Here is a 16,503-nt window from a genome sequence, read left to right as displayed (position 1 = left end):
ACATGTAAAAACAATATAGCTGAATCCATTTAATATGTCCATCATCACTTTAACACTGTGTAATTCAATAACCTCAGAGTGCCAGTCATTACAGCAAAAGGTCTGTGACAGTGTTAACCCTCCACCAGTGAATCCACTGAGCATGTTTTATTCATTCCATCAACAAACATTTCTATAGATCATGTAGTGACAGATTAGATGGATTATGTGTGTGTATAATGTGTATGATTATTGTCAGTGATTTACAGGCCTTCATGGACCTCCAGAGGAAAAACTAATACTGCAAATACTGTGTCATGTTGGTCAACCGTGGACAACAGAGTGAATTAAACCCTTTCTGAGGATCTAACTGGTTTTAGTTGATTTTGTTGCATAATATATATTCACTAGATCACATACAGTTTAAGTAAGACATCAGCTGCAAAACCAGCAGTGGACAACATCAGGTTGAACTTTAAAATAGATTTTATAGAAATTATTGATTTTACTTAGTATTGATAACATGTAAGTTTTCTTTAATTTCTTACATATTGATTTAATATGTTAAATGTGTTCTACAAGTGACTACAATACTGCATATCACATGAGGAAAGACTTGCAATGATTGTTTTTCATCTTAACTTTTGGGAATGATGACATGTAGTTGACATGTAGTCAACTGTCACAAATGTGACAAGGACTGTTTGTTTGTTTGTTTGTTTTTCAATCAAGACTTAGCCCTGTACTTGTAAGCACAAGTATTTGGCTTTACTGAGAGCTGTAGAAAATCACCAAGGGATAATTGATCTTTGAGATCTGTCACAGCTGTCATGGATTTTCACTGCTGCAAACCTCAGGCTGTTATTGCTCTGAGGCGTTCGCTGGCATCTGGCACACCTGTGGGAAAGAAAAAGAGAAATGGAAACAGCTTCTGAAAGATGTTTATTTGGCATACATCACATTGTTTATCCTTGTTCACATTTTATCCCTTTATGTCTACATCATTGTCTTTTTCAGATTTGACTTATTTTACCTGGTTGTCGATGCACCTGAACTGCCAGCTCCAGCGTGTGTTATAGAGGAAAGGTCGGAGGTCAAAGCGGTTGTCATCTGGACTGTAACTCTCAGCATGGTACGATGGCGTCACCGTGGTCATCTTGTGGCGGTTCACTGAGTACATCCTGAAGAAGTGCTTCACCTTCTGGGCCACCTGAAAACAGACGACAATAAACTGCTAGTATTGGCCATTTTTAGATTTGATTTTAGATTTATTATGATTATTTCTGGATACAAATCTTGGTGGCCACTGCTGAATACAAAATCTTCATTATAAAAAGTAATAAAAAATAATTAAATATTGCCAACCTTCTACTTCCAGGAAAAATATCTATCCGTTAATGGTGAACTCATGATGTAACCAGGGAAAATAAACACGTAAGCCAATGATGCTAAAATAGACACAATTTAAGAATTTATCCATGAATTTTTTCCAGTGGAGGACAGGTTTAGGCTGTCCCAAAGCAGAGTAGAAGAATGTCCCACACCCTGACAGAGCTGACCGACCTCAGTGGGTGAGAGAGCATCCTTCCACATGTGAATGAGTTTGCAGAACATACTGAAGGGACCGCACTTAGAGATCTTCCTCAGACGCCCGATCACCGATAACTCTGAGTAGGTCATCCCCATGTCTACCTAAGGGGAGGTGGGGGTGTGGGGGAGTGGTGGTGGTTAGAGAAAGATGAAAGAAAACATGATTCCATGTTAAGAGTAACTGAGCTGCTAGTCATAAGCGGTTCAGTCTTTCAGGTAGAAAGAAGAGTAATTTGTGTGAACCAGCTCTGTGGTTTTAATATTGCATGTGCTATTCAGTGATTTTAAACCTGTCTTGATTTGCAACAACAGACCCAACTCCTGCCCCCTACTACTGTTGCTGAGCCTGCTGAGGCTGTGCATATACTGTAGTTCACAAGCAGTTTACTATGATAACAGTGGCAGACTTACCAGCTGAAATTCTTAGTAATACCAAAAAATAGTCCTTGATTCAGAGAAAAGCAGACCTCTAATTTCTAGTAGACAATTATCAGCTGAAATGATGACTTTTAGATTTTATCAGCTCTTCGTTAATTCATGCGAGCGCCGGGAGTTGGTTGAAAACTATCCAGCTTCAACATTGTGTGCCAGTCCTGAACAGGGCTTTTTAATGTTACCCCATTAAATAACGTTGTTAACTAATGATACTACCATAAGTAATAGGCAAGTTAGCCAGGCATGCTTTTTTCTGGTGTTGGAAAGGCAAAGAAAAAGACACAACCCTCCAAATTGTTGGTTAACAGAGTTCTGTTAATCTGATGAATGCCAGTGAGTTACCTCCAGTAACCCAGCAGCCCCTGTGCTGTCCCCTGAATCAGCAACAAGTAAAAAAAGTGAGAATATTTTTGTGCAGTGTTATTTTTGTGTATAAAATGAAATAGCTGTTGGAGCCCTCGTATTGCAGGTCTGTCTTACCTCGTCTGTTTGCGACACCTGTCCATCTGTTAGTGGCTCCAGTTCAGCTGTGGGTGGAGCTGCTAGTATGCTGCAGAGGAAACCAAAACCACTGACAAACTGAAAACCATCCAGCATTCTCTATTTGTGGTTAGTGGTGTATGACAAAGTTTTAATAAAACAATGACTGCTGTGTGGAACCTAACCACACTGTGCTGCTGCTATTTCCCATAAATCCTGGTGCGACTTTCTCACCCATGTCGGGGGTGGGGTGTGGGGGTGTTCTCGCAGTTCTCAGTAATAACAGGTATGTTACCTTACAGGGTGCTTACCCTCTCAGAGCAGTGAGTTGGAACTGCTCAACACAGTAAAGCAGGAAACTCTTCAGGTCTGTCTTGCTTATGCCTCCTATTGGGTTGATGTCAGCACTGGAGCAGTCGTACTTTGTGAAATATCCTGTTAGACTGAGTGAGAAAAGTGATTTAATGGGAGAAAAGTTAGACTGTAATTGTTCTAACAAAAATGTGTTCTGTCTCAAGATGAGGAACATTTATCTTTGAGCAGTTGCACTGCTTTCGCCACACCAACAATGTTTCTGACGGCCACTTTGCCAGTTAACAGGGAAATAACCTCCTTAAACAAAAATAAAAGGACCATACCAGTAGTTTTGCACCAGTAAGTCCTCTGTGCTTACAACTAACATTAACAACCATTTCCCAATTCTGGTGCCCTGATTTTTATATATGTTGGTGTCATCTCATTTTAGTGCACTATCAAAGTCAACTCAGAGTCTTAAAATGTACTCAAACAAAATGGCTGTGATAGTCAGGGCATGTTGATTAAAATAGTCTACCAGGAATGTGCACTTATTTGATTGGCTAAAGCAGCATCTAACTGGATAACACTGCTCTGCATTTTTGCAAAAGTGGAACCAGATTCAATGTTTTTGTCAGCAAGATTTTGTTTTTTTCCAGTGGCATCAGTAGAACAATTGTGGCAGCAACAATTCTACTGGAATTTTGATGCAGGCCGTGTGGTCAAAACTCCTAATCAACCATCAGTGGACATGTCTCACAAAGTGTGATCTAATACCACGAGTTTGGGTTGACCACCAAGAATTTCACCACAGTTCTCTCATGAATCTTTCATCTCAGACGGCTCAAAATCGCACTGAATAAAGGGGCTTCATAGAGTCTCATGGAGGCTGTGTTTCCTATGAAACAGTCACAATTGTAGAATTTCTTTTAGAGAGACACAGGAAATTTTGCAGACATGTCTGTGGTCAGGTAATAGCTCCTCTAATACCTCTCATCTACGTTGGCTGATCCCAGCACTAGCAATCCGCCTGGCTTACCCCTGGCCCACAAACTCAACTGGGCAAACAGGTAGGCCAAGACCATCCTGACCCGAGCCTGGGAGTGAACACAACACACACACAAGAAGTGGGTACAAAACTGTCTGTGGTGTTAATAAAATTACAAACTGGCCACAGTTGTCTTGCTGAAGCATCAGTGCAAAGACTGTGGTTAAACTGTCAGAACATACAGAACATACAGTACTTAGTAAAAAAAACTGTGTGTAGTGTAATGACACAGACTGAGAGCAAACAAGAAAAGAGAGAGTGAGTGACCTGCACATTCTGCAGAGCCAGGTTTTCTCTGTGGCTTCCTCCATTGGCACGAAACTGAGGCCACCTTCCAGTAACTGCTGAGAAGATACCCAGAATGCCTTCCACTGCCATATCTATGTTAATACTCATGTGTGTGCTGCAAAGCAAGAGAAATGAAAAACAATGAACACACTTTTAATCAAAAGCAACTGAGAGGACAGACAGAACCCTTTAACCCTCCTCTACAGTAATGATTGTGATCCACTGACAGTTATTTTAAAATGCAATGGCCTTAGGCTGCTAGACTTACACAGTATGAAGCAACATACAACCAAAAAAGAGCCCTTCAAGTTGAATTCTGCCTACCTGCCGATCTGATTGGCCAGGTCTTTGGCCCTGTTGCGTGTGTCCTCTGAGGAGTTTTCACTGGCCATGTAGCAGGTAGTGAAGATGCGACCACAAAGCTCCTTTGCATGTTGGGGACAGTAGGAGTCATCTCCAACTACCCTGCGGATATCCTCCAGTACCTGCTTGTCTGACAAATGGAAAGAACGATTAACACCACATAAAAGCAGTGTAATGCCATATCATTTTATACATCATGTCGGCATTATGGAATCAGAGGCATGCTGTGTAACACAGCAGCCTCAGTTCCACCATGCCACCATGCCAGCTCTCCCTTTTACACAGATGTCAATTTGGCTCTGTGATAACCCTCCATGTCGGCTTTGAGGTAGGGCAGTGAGGTACCTTTCATACAGAATGGCGAGATGAAATAACAGCACAATATTCCCGTCTTGAAAACGCTGTGTAAAAGGGGCTAATGAAAAAGGGAAGAGGGGAGGGTAAGAGAAAAGTAGACTTGGAAGTCCTGTTTGGTTGAGTGAAAAGACAGCAAGGAGGGAGGCATGACACTATGATCCAAGGCTAGATTCTCAGACTGGACATTGGAGCTGTTGTATCTCAGTGCATCCTGCTCTTCCCCCTGATTCTAACATGTGCCATTATTATTATCATTACGTTTTATTGTTGTGTTTTATGTGTCAATATGTAAGAGTGCAGTGTATATACAGAACACGTGCTGTGTGAAGGGGTGAATGGGTGAATGTGACCTTTGGTGTAAAGCGCTTTGAGTGGTCAATATGACTAAAAAAAGCACTATTTAAGTGCACTCCATTTACTATTGCCAACAAATCTCAAGAAAAGATCAAAACCAAGAATGTTAGCCTGTCTGTCAATATCTTCTACTTCCTGACCCTCAGCTCCAGGCCCACTCACATATAAAGTTTCTTTAATATAAAAAGGGCTAAGACAGCTGGTCATTGTGGTTTTTAACATACAAACAGGAGACATTACATTTGTTGAGTCAAAATAAACTACAGTGTCTGTGATCATAGTTAATGATGGGTCATATCACCATAATCATGGCTCACTAATGTGCTTGTAGTTTTTGGACAGTAATACAGAGTAGGAGATGTTCATTGGTGGTTTTGGTTGGCACACAAGATTTGTTGAAAATATGGAAAATATGGAATATGACCAACCTTCTCCTTTACAAGAACATGTGTGAATAGTCACATTGAGACTATCTGTGTGTTTACAATTAAAGCAAACTGAATCATACTCACTTCCATCCTGTACTGTCTGGCAGAGTAACACACACATCGAGTGGACAATACAGGCGGTGGAAGAGCTGTCGACACCTCCACTCAGAGGCAACAGGAAACCAGCCTGAAGGATAAATCAGAACCACCACAATCATCGTGTCAGAGTCTAATTCCATCTTCATTTCAATGATTTCAAGACTCAATAATCCAAATAACACACACACACACAAGTCCATACAGTACTGCAGCACTGTTTTCAAAGTATGTATTGTTTCTCACCTGTCCACTTCTCCTCAGGTAGTCCCACAGCCAGCAGGCCGGCCCTAGACTGAACAACACAGGTGTCAACTGCTGTACAGTGGAGTTTGGCATAGATGGTTTTTTTGAGTTCAAAAAGGCAAAAGATAATCTAGAGGAGCAGCACAGCTAACCCTCTGTTCATGTTGTGATAAAAGCACCAAATATACAGCTTTCTATATTTAGAAGAAATTAGGATACTGGGCCGCAGACTGGCATTCTGATGAACAAGTTTAAACTTGCTGAGGAACTGATGAAAACTATCCACTTTCCCTTGATGATCTTCAGAGAACTCAGAGAGGTCCAGTCTCGAAGTATGTAGTCTGATCACAGCCTGGTTCAACTCTACGAAGCAGTTTATGAAGATGTCTGCTCTAATGAAACAGTGCTACACCTATCTGCCCAACGAGAATCTAGTCTTGAGTGGAGGTGACCAGATCAACAGGTAGCAAAAAAGGACAGATAGTAGAGTTGGTAGTAAGGACAAAAAATATCTGAAAAAGTGATGCAAGAGGATTCAGACTAACTGATGAAGGCGTGGCTTGAGAGTAGCCTAGATAGTGCGGCCAATAAGAATCAAGTGAGGGGTAAACTACAGTTTTGGAAAATTGCTCAGGACATCTACTTTGTTCATGACACAAGTAATTTTCCCAACAATTGTTTATAGACAGATTATTACACTGTTTAATTCACCATATCACAATTCCAGTGGGTCAGAGGTTTACACACACAAGTTGACTGTGTGACTGTGTGAATACAAGTTGACAGCTTGGAAAATTCCAGAAAACAGCATCATGGCTTTAGAAGCTTCTGATAATTAAGCTAACTGACATAATCTGAGTCATTTGGAGGTTTACCTGTAGAAGTATTTTAAGACCTACCTTCAAACTCATTGCCTCTTTGCTTGACATCATGGGAAAATCACACCACCGGACCATGTAGGTGTCATACTACTCAGAAGGGACATGTGTTCTGTGTCTTAGAGATGAACATTTTTTGGACCTAAGTGCAAATCAATCCCAGAACTACAGCAAAGGACCTTGTGAAGATGCTGGAGGAAACAGGTGTCAAAATATAAGATCCACATAAACTGAAAGGCTGCTCAGGAAGGAAGGAGCTACTGCTTCAATGTCTATGAGGACAAACAGGGGGTATTTAGCTGCAGCATCATGTTGTGGGGGGTGCTCTGCTGCAGGAGCAACTGGTGCATTTCACAAAACAGATGGCATCGTGAGGAAGGACAGTTGAGTTGTGGATATTTTGATGCAATATCTCAAGACAACAGCCGGCTCTTCCAAATGGACCATGACTCCGAGCATATTTTTAAAGCTGTGGTAAAATGACTTAAGGACGACAAAGTTGAGACACTGGAGTGGCCGTCGCAAAGCTCAGACCTCAGTAAAATGGAGAGTTTGCATATGGATCCAATGGGGTAGGAAAGATTTTGAAAATCTAGAGCGCGAGTTTGTGATGGCCCAGTATCAAGTTTTGTTTCCAATATCTATCAATGGATGTGCCAAATTTGGTCTTTTAACCACAAAGAACAACTGCTGATATGCTGAGCTATTCCTCTCCACTAAAATATTTTGTAGCAAATGAAATGGTTATTATCGTATTATTACAGCATTTTATATGTAGTATTTGTACCTGATCTCTTCCTCTGGTGTATGGAAGTGCCATGTTATAGGTTGGTGCGTAGGGAGGTAGAGATCATCACCAGTAGATAGAGAGAAGTCAACTTTGACCCTGTGGCAAGGTTTGGTTTCACTTTGCTGCAACAGAGTAGTGTTGCATCAGAGCCATTATTTGAACAGCTTCATTAGCTGCATCACAAGGCTGGAAGGTGCTGCTGTCTCACCATGTGTGGCTGGCATAGTTCTCCTCTGTAACTGCGGACATCCTCAAGATCAGCTGTGGCCATAATCACCTCCTACCACACACACACACACAGATCAGTGTGGCTCCTGTGACATCATCTTCATATGATGTTGACCTGTAGGCTCAGGAATGCTGTCTGCCCATTCTCACATTGTGTGACCTGCCCTGCAGCCCATATACACCTGCATACACAGGAAACCTATACACAACATTTGTGTCTTGTTTTTCTTGATTTTCAACTGCCTAAAGACTAATTTGCAGGTACATTTTGAACTGAGTCTATCTCTTTTCACATCCATACATACCACATCATTTAGTGAGAACTGTGCTCCCTGTGCAACAATGTCTCCGTTGATGGCCACCATGGCACAACCATCATAGTAGACACGGTCTCCATCACAGCCCCTCTGGTTGGCATACAGGTAGATACCTCCACTCTGGAAAACCAACAATACACTGAATGCAGGACTGACTTAAATCAAATGTCTGCAGATTCAAATGTCCTACATCTGTGGTACGACACTGCCCTCTAGTGATTTCCTGCTTCGCTCTCTCTGTGTATGCCCAGATGGGTGACAGATGATGAAGGGTCTTGCTGAGGTGCTGGTAGTGCTGGACCATTTCAGGAATATGTGTAATTCCTAATTTTAATACTGCAACTACACCAGACCTTGTAGGTGTAGCAGTAGTGTTTGTGTGTTGTGTTAATTATGACCAAACAGAGACCAAACCACTGTTGCCACTGGCCGTTTATTCCTGGCAAGAAAGTATAGAGTCAGTCTCATCAGAAGCACCAAACATGCTCTCACACTGTGAAGCTAAAATAAAAAAATGCATGTTAGCTAATACACCACATGCTAATCAGGCTATGAACAATTAAAAACATACTCTCACAAAAGAATATGCTTGACCGATAGGGATAAAAATATAATAACGTGAAAAACAACCACTTAGATATGAAATTAAGATGAATGATCCAAAATAATTCCAGAGCTAACAATGTGTGCACTCACCAGGGAGACAGCACAGCAAAGCTGTTGCTATCTCCCCGGGTGCATGACCCTAGTCAGCAGGGGTGCTGCGTTTAATGACAATAAAATAAAACTGTAATTAATAAAAAAGCAGTGTGAGGGGTGGCAAGTGGAATCACACATGCTATATATTAACTCTGTTACATAGGTTCCCACTTGAAAAGTGCACCTGTACAGACCAGCATTTGTATAATACTTAATATTGTCTATTCAGTTGTTTTATTCATATTTTCTTTATCTCTCTTTATGTGCCCCTCTGCTATAGTCGCCCTCATTTCAGGACACTAATTTAAACTGTAGAGCAGAGCAATCTTAAATACATCATGTTTTTACATGAACAGATGAGCAAATGTTTTGTATGATTTGCAGATACCTTGCTTGTGGCTGACTTGATCAGGTTGACTCTTTGGTCTGCCTTGCGGAGCTCATGGTGGCTAGCAGATGAATTAGTAAAGATTTCAACCCCATCTAGACCCATCTCAATATGGGGACTAAGGTAAAGAGACAACATTCAGTCATCAGGAGTTAGGACTGTTTTTGAAAATGCACAGAAACTACACCCATACAGTCCTCTGTTGCCCTACCTTCTGGGGTTCCAAAGCTCTGCGCATATCTCAGTGCCAATACAGGTGTCCTTTGTGGATAGCACGCAGTCACCAATTGGGACGGTATTCTGTTGAACAAACACATGCACACAAAAAAGAGGGGAATAAAAACCAATGACCTTCCCCCCTGCTATGGGGCCTGGGTTTTCCTTCAGTTGATCAAAAGTCTTAGTTAAACACAGGTGATGACAGTTTTTTTTTTTTTTACCTGGCCAGTTACCTCCTGGATCATTCTGGGCAGGAAATATTCCTCCACTTTCCTTGAGGGGAAAAAACACAGAGAAAATTACTTTTACTACATTTCCAAAGGTGAAATAACATTACATTAGTTATAAACAAAACTGCATCAGTTTCACCCCTCCAGAATCACTCCCAGCATTTTGGGAGATATTCTAACGTAGCTTTGCTCAAAGATTACAATGATGTGGACTGCTAGTTTTGTAGAAGTCCTTACCCAGTTTGTGCAACAGTGAGATTTCACACATTTCAACAACTCTGCTATGGTCATATTTAAAGGTATCTTGTGTATTTGTAAATTTCCCTGTTGTGGGACTATTAAAGGATTATCTTATCTTATTTAACTTGTGTCAATACAGAAATTGGATCCAGTGCTTTTATAATTTGATCCATACCAGGAAGTAAAGGCCAGGAACTATCTTGACCTCTGTGGCACAGATTTCTACCATCTATCTCATCCAAGTCCTCCACCTTCTTGGAAGGTCAATATGAAATTGCTGGAGCACCCGTCTTATGGTTTACTGAAAACAGGCATGTCTGATGCAGGCAGTTCAGTAAATGGAGAATATGTTAAAAAACATCCCTGTATTCCCCGGTTTACACCTAACAAATAAAATATTATACTCATTCCATATGAAAGTAAGCAAGATATGAAATGACTTGCTTATGTAGTTAATACATCAGTTGGTATAAATGTCAGTGACTTCTGAAAGATGACCAACCTCAACTGATTCCAAGGTGAGAACCAGCGCACCTCTCTGTAGATCCCATGGTTGGCCATCAGCATTTTAGGTCTGATCAGCAGTATCTTTCTACAGGATGGAAGAAACATGCTGAGTGATAAAAACATGCTCTATCTGAAAATGGGGAAGATTTTGTCCAGTCCTGTTATATAAATATATAAATGCATGAAAAAACAGAGCGTGGTGTGGTGGCGTGACGTACCTGTTGAGGAACAGGACCCTACAGTTGTAGCGCACATTATGATGCATGATGGGCCTGAGGGGAACAGAATCCAAACACTGAGTCAAATGTGTTACCAAATGGGACTTACAGCTACACAAGCTGAGATCTACTGGGTAGACTGGGAGACAGCCAATTTCTAATGAGCAGTCCTCTCATCCTTTCCACAGATGGTGACTGATTTGAATTTTCAATTTTGAATTAAAACTGATGACAGCTTAACATCTCGTGCTGTCGCTACATGTTGCCAAGGTATCACATAGCCTTTAAAGACAGGACTGCCGAGCTGAATACTGGGATTGTTCTGACTGTGTGTCTGTTTGAAGGTGATACCCACATTCCCACGTCACAGATGATGTCCTTGGTGATGGGAGATTCCAGAAGCTTCTTCAGGACCTGAAAGCTGTGGAGCAACGTATCTGACTCGTAGAAGTGGTCCGCACAGCCATACCCGCTGTAAACATGGAGTGAATTAAAAGAGGTGATTAAAGTAAAACTGTAGCTCCAAACTCTGGCAGTGTTAGCAAATTATAAAACCTATGACCTACAAGGCACTCACAGTGTTTTCATGCTGGTAATCCAGAAGATGGTATTTTGGACCAAGACAATTTTGGCCAAGATAACCATATTTTTTTATTTTTAATAAGGGAATGTATTCATCTTGGAAACTAATGAATGTTTTTTTCCAACATACCATATCTCCAGTTCTGGGCCCAGTCTGTATTTGGCTCCATTAGTCTTGGCAATCTCAATACCTGTGGAGAAATGCAGACAGGATTATTGTTTCCAAGCAAAATGATTGTTGGTTTTGCATATGCACTGACCAGTGGTGGAAGCAGAATTCAGTTGCCTTATTTGAAGGGCTTTGTGCAGCAATTCAGTATCGCACTTGCACAAAGTTAGGAGACATGAGAGAGACAGATAAAACAAAAGTCTAAGCTACAAAGGCAGACATATCTCTGAGCAGCATCATCAGTGAGATGAAAAGTGGTGCACCGCACAAAATCACAACAGTAAAGAGAGAAAATGTTGATTTGCTCAAGACGAAAACCTGCTGGTTAGCTCAGAGGGATGAATGAATTATTATCGCTCATGTTTTGGTCAGAATCATGAATTTTACATGGTAAATAATGGATATTTTTACACACCCTAGTGAGGAATAGTGGCGGTGGCAGTCTGGTGTACTGTGAGGAAACAGCAGGATTCTCTTACATCTTTACATTAGTACTGTAATACCCAGAATAAGGGAGTGTCTGTACTCTTGATCTGTGCAACAGGCAAACAGCAGTAATTTCATGCAGTATGTGCTAACATCACTTTTTAAATGGAAAGTAGCTTCTATGGTCTGATGAGATCACAGAAGCTCACCATCAGCAGTCATCAGACTAAAAACTCTATTACACTGCACACCTTCACAATTATTTTCTTCACGCCTTTGTTTCTTCTAGACTGGATTATTGTAATGTTTTGCTTTCAGGACTACCATGTGTTAGCACTAAAAGTCTACAGATGGTTCAGAATGCTGCAGCTAGAATGCTAACCAAGTTGAGAAGGTTTGTCCACATTACTCCAGTTCTAGCCTCCCTTCACTGGCTCCCTGTTCATGTTAGATCAGACTTTAAAGTTCTCTTAATGACTTATAAAATTCTAAATGGGCTAGCCCCCTTATACCTGTCTGATCTTCTTAACCCTCATATTCCCTCCCGTGCTCTGCGTTCTCAGAGTGCAGGGCTGCTGTCTGTCCCCAGAGTTAAAAAGAAGTCAGCAGGCTGCAGGGCCTTCTCCTATCGAGCTCCCTTCCTCTGGAACAACCTTCCTAATGATATTAGACAGGCTGACTCAGTTGAGGCCTTTAAATCCAAACTAAAAACTCATCTTTATGCCTTAACTTTTAACTAGCATATAATTATGGTTCCTATTTCAGGTTACCATGTTTCCTTCGGGCGGGTTGGGTCAGTCTCAATGTATCAGTTAAGCTTAGTAGTTATTACATGCTGTCCATGATGTCCTTGCTCTCTATGATGTCTCTTACTGCAGGGTTCTGCCTCTGGAGCTGTAGAGTCTCCTGCTGCTCCTGTGATCCAGCTCAACCCATGATGCTACAACATTTAAACATTTATTAGTGTTAGTGGTAGTGTTAGTACTGCTAATGTTTCACTTGTCATTACTATTTCTTTAGCTATAATAAAAATATAATATTAATTATTTTTATTATTATTATTATTACTACTACTATTTACTTTTTGACTTAGTCTGTGTATCTGCAATGTTGTCTTTCTCTTCCCCATCCCCCCACCCCAACCCTCTCTCTCTCCTTCTTAACCCAACCGGTCGAGGCAGATGGCCGCCCACCCTGAGTCCGGTTCTGCTCAAGGTTTCTGCCTCTTAAAGGAAGTTTTTCCTTGCTACAGTCACCTAGTGCTGCTCATGGTGGGATCTGTTGGGTTTCTCTCTGCAAATTTTATAAGATAAAGAGTTCGGTCTAGACCTGCTCTATATGTACAGTGCCTCGAGATAACTTCTGCTGTGAATTGGCGCTATATAAATAAAATTGACTTGACTTAACTCAATAATATTATCAGATAGGATCGACTTTCCTTCTTCAGCTGCTTCATGTTTTCTCCTGCTCTTTCCTGTTCATTTTTACATGTTGTGCGTTATATTGTTGTTTTAATGGTTAATTCAGAATCTGACAAAGGTACAAGTTAAAAATATGACAGTAGGAAAAACAAAGAGTTCAATGGAAAATGACACACCACAAAACATGCAGACAACTGGGAGTGAAGCAGTGTGGGAGGTAAAAGAGTGATAGTGTGTCTACTGTTGAATATTCAAGTGGAGGTAATTTGCAGCACATTTATTTTTACCTATGTGCACTGTTTGATATGAAGCTTCAAGTAACAAACCTCCTCCTAACACAGCAGCTGTATCTCAGATCATTACTACTTCTGTAGCAGGTTTTGAGTCTGCAGGGTGTTTGCACCGCAAAAGTCACAAAAAATTTACGCCAAAAATTAGAATGCTGACTGTAAAACTATAAACACATTTTTTGACTGTCATTGATGCACATTATATTCCCACAAATCGCAAAGGAAATAAAGGCACTGAAAAAATCGAAACCTACTGTAGAAAGTGGTGAGAAGCTCCAGCACTGCCTCAGAAAATAAAAAATAAAAGTTTTGCAGCAGTATAACTATTCTAAAAAAGTTGTAGTTTGACTGGTGTCTGACAGCACAGGTAATGTATTTCCTGTTAACATAAAACACTTCATTGTGTTGATTTCTTGCATGCTAAATAGCAGAAACAGTAAAGATTAGCAGGCTTATATAGTAGCACAGTAAGCAGTGTGGAGGTGGAACCAGGCTCACCATGTGTTTATGTTTCTGTAGAAAACCTTGATCTGAACGTGACCAGAGAAAATGTTAGCCTAACTTGGAAATATTCAAGCAGAGTACTTGGGTAAATGTAGTTACATGCCAACTCTAAGGAGGCACTCACTTGTTGTATATGTATATGTGTGCTTAGCTAAAGGCAGGTCACATGATGTGATCCTCCAAACTGTGTAAGGCTTTTTAAATGTCAAACAAACTCCTGTTCACAACTCCATGTCTGTTATTCACCACTTTAATTCCACTGCTCCAATAATAAATATTCCGATAAGAAGGCGACTAAATGTGATCATTACCTCTCAGCAGTACAAGTGTTAATGTACAGCTTCAAAGATACAACAGTAGTAAGAGCCCCAACACATACTCTTCAGTATTCGCTCCAAGTTGCCTTCAAAGTCCAAAGCCCACTGATTCAGGGAGCAGGTCGCGAGAGTCACTTTTCGTCCCATGTTCTCGGCGGTTTTTAGCTAAAACGGCGGATAATGCAAATGACTGATAGGTGGTGGTACGTTCAGCTTGCAGTACACAGCTTACAGACTGTCACCACAGTCACGTGTCCGCTTTCCACATACTGACACATTCGTCTGTGCTGCGTCTTCTTCTGCTGCTCCTTCTGTTGGACGCCTCTGAGTGTTGTACTGCCCCCTGCAGGAGAACACCAACATGACCAGTCACCGTGCAAACCAGTAGTGGCGTGAACGGATCGAGGACTTGATTTGGCAATCAGTGGCCCTCACCAGTGGCATGAGAAGATTAATGGGAGAGCAGAGAAGATTATTGTTATTATTATTATTAGTAGTAGTAGTAATAGTAGAAGTAGTAGTATAAAATAAAGCTCTGCTTAAAATCTTGTGAAATAGTTTAAAGGGGAAATTTGTCTTTTGTGATACTGGTGGTAGAGAAACCATTGTATTATATAACCATGTAATATATTTTTTAAAATTCAAGTCAAAAGTACAATAATTTTAATTTAATGTGGTGAAATATGAAGAAAATTATGGGGATTGAAATTGAAATACTGGAGTAAAGTATCTAACACTATAAGTAGGACCTACAGTAGTTGAGTAAGCATGTTTAGCTTTAAATGGAAAATGTTAAAGCGACAGGTTTAGTGTGAAAATAATTTGATACAAGTAGAAGTTTGAATGTGCACTACTGTATGTGCACTACTGTATGTGTGTCAACTATTTATGTAAATATCTTTCATTCATTTCTTCTTTGATTTAGACTTAGACTTAGACTTAGACGGACTTTATTGATCCCTTTGGGATGACTCCCTCGGGGAAATTACGTTTCCAGCAGCAAATACAGGCAGAAGATGTAAATAAAATAGGAAAGAATATAAATAGAATTGGATTGAGGGTGATTTAAGATAAATATGCAGAGTATACTGGACTGTGTGTGGCATTAACATAAATAATAAATATAGATATGCTGAAACTGTATGTTACTTGAGTGTCCAGGTGGGTTATTGCACTTTAAGGGGGGCCACCACTCCCTTCTGTCCTCCATACCCTACTCTCCCTCCTCCTCCCCCCAAGTGAGGAGTTGTAGAGCATGATGGCATGGTGGACAAAGGAGTTCTTCAGTCTGTTGGTCCTACACTTGGGCAGGAGCAGTCTTTCACTGAACAGGCTCCTCTGGTTGCTGATGACAGTGTGCAGAGGGTGGCTGGTATTGTCCATGATATCCAGCAGTTTGTCCAGTGTCCTCATCTCTGCCACCGTCACCAGAGAGTCCAACTTCATGCCGACCACAGAGCCGGCCCGCCTGATCAGTTTCTCCAGTCTGTTTGTGTCCTTTTTTGATATGCTGCTCCCCCAGCACACCACAGTGTAAAAGAGGACGCTGGCAACCACAGACTGGTAGAACATCCACAGCAGTTTGCTGCAGACATTAAAAGACCGCAGTCTCCTTAGGAAGTACAGCCTGCTTTGTGTCTTTCCATACAGGTGGCTGGTGTGTGTTGTCCAGTCCAGTTTATTGTCCAACCACAGCCCAAGGTATTTGTAGGAGTCCACAGCCTCCACCTCAGCTCCCTCTAACAGGATTGGTCGCTGTCTTGGTCTGGACCTCCCAAAGTCAATGACCAGCTCCTTCGTCTTAGAGGTGTTGAGTTGTAGGTGGTTAGTGTGGCACCATGCAGCAAAGTCCCCCACCAGTCTCCGATACTCCTCCTCTCTGTCATCCCTGATGCACCCAACGATGGCTGTGTCATCGGCGTACTTCTGTATGTGACACAGCTCCGAGTTGTAACAGAAGTCCGAGGTGTACAGGGTGAAGAGAAGAGGGGCCAGCACTGTGCCCTGGGGGGCTCCAGTGCTGCTGACCACAGTGTCAGACGTGATGTCCTTCAGCCTGACGTACTGTGGCCTGCCAGTGAGGTAGTCGGAGATCCAGTCCACCAGATAGGGGTCCACTCCC

General features: G+C 41.4%; 1 protein-coding gene across 3 annotated transcripts; it reads right to left on the bottom strand.

The window, feature by feature from the left end:
- Positions 1-13: 13 nt before the first annotated feature.
- Positions 14-14,659, bottom strand: nadsyn1 (NAD synthetase 1). 3 transcript variants are annotated; one of them, XR_007812685.1, is made up of 21 exons: positions 14,444-14,659; positions 11,385-11,445; positions 11,028-11,144; positions 10,673-10,726; positions 10,450-10,539; positions 9,699-9,750; positions 9,470-9,558; positions 9,259-9,376; positions 8,160-8,291; positions 7,835-7,906; positions 7,624-7,748; positions 5,959-6,007; positions 5,701-5,803; positions 4,439-4,607; positions 4,094-4,229; positions 3,769-3,875; positions 2,796-2,927; positions 2,485-2,554; positions 1,596-1,671; positions 1,013-1,189; positions 14-876 (listed from the first exon to the last, which is right to left on the bottom strand). XR_007812685.1 is itself a non-coding variant. In XM_018672061.2 (21 exons), exons 1-21 carry the CDS (start codon positions 14,526-14,528, stop codon positions 841-843), a joined length of 2,103 nt encoding a protein of 700 aa, XP_018527577.1. In that variant the 5' UTR covers positions 14,529-14,659; the 3' UTR covers positions 14-840. The 3 variants fall into 3 exon arrangements, 2 of the variants coding, with proteins under 2 accessions (XP_018527577.1, XP_050925377.1); XM_018672061.2 differs by having other exon boundaries at positions 1,543-1,671; XM_051069420.1 differs by having other exon boundaries at positions 1,543-1,671; positions 14,376-14,496.
- Between the last annotated feature and the right edge of the window lie 1,844 nt (positions 14,660-16,503).

Source organism: Lates calcarifer, unplaced genomic scaffold (genome assembly GCF_001640805.2).
Source record: "Lates calcarifer isolate ASB-BC8 unplaced genomic scaffold, TLL_Latcal_v3 _unitig_950_quiver_259, whole genome shotgun sequence".
In the NCBI taxonomy this organism is placed as follows: domain Eukaryota; kingdom Metazoa; phylum Chordata; class Actinopteri; family Centropomidae; genus Lates; species Lates calcarifer.
This window is presented reverse-complemented; position numbering and strand designations above follow the sequence as displayed.

Coding starts and splice junctions, on each gene's coding strand:
- nadsyn1 (XM_018672061.2), bottom strand. CDS start 14,528: ATGGGACGAAAAGTGACTCTCGCGACCTGCTCCCTGAATCAGTGGGCT. Junction 8,292..9,258: donor TCAAGTCAGCCACAAGCAAG/GTATCTGCAAAT, acceptor TTGGTTTTCCAG/AGTGGAGGTATCTACCTGTA. Junction 5,804..5,958: donor ACCTGAGGAGAAGTGGACAG/GTGAGAAACAAT, acceptor TTTATCCTTCAG/GCTGGTTTCCTGTTGCCTCT.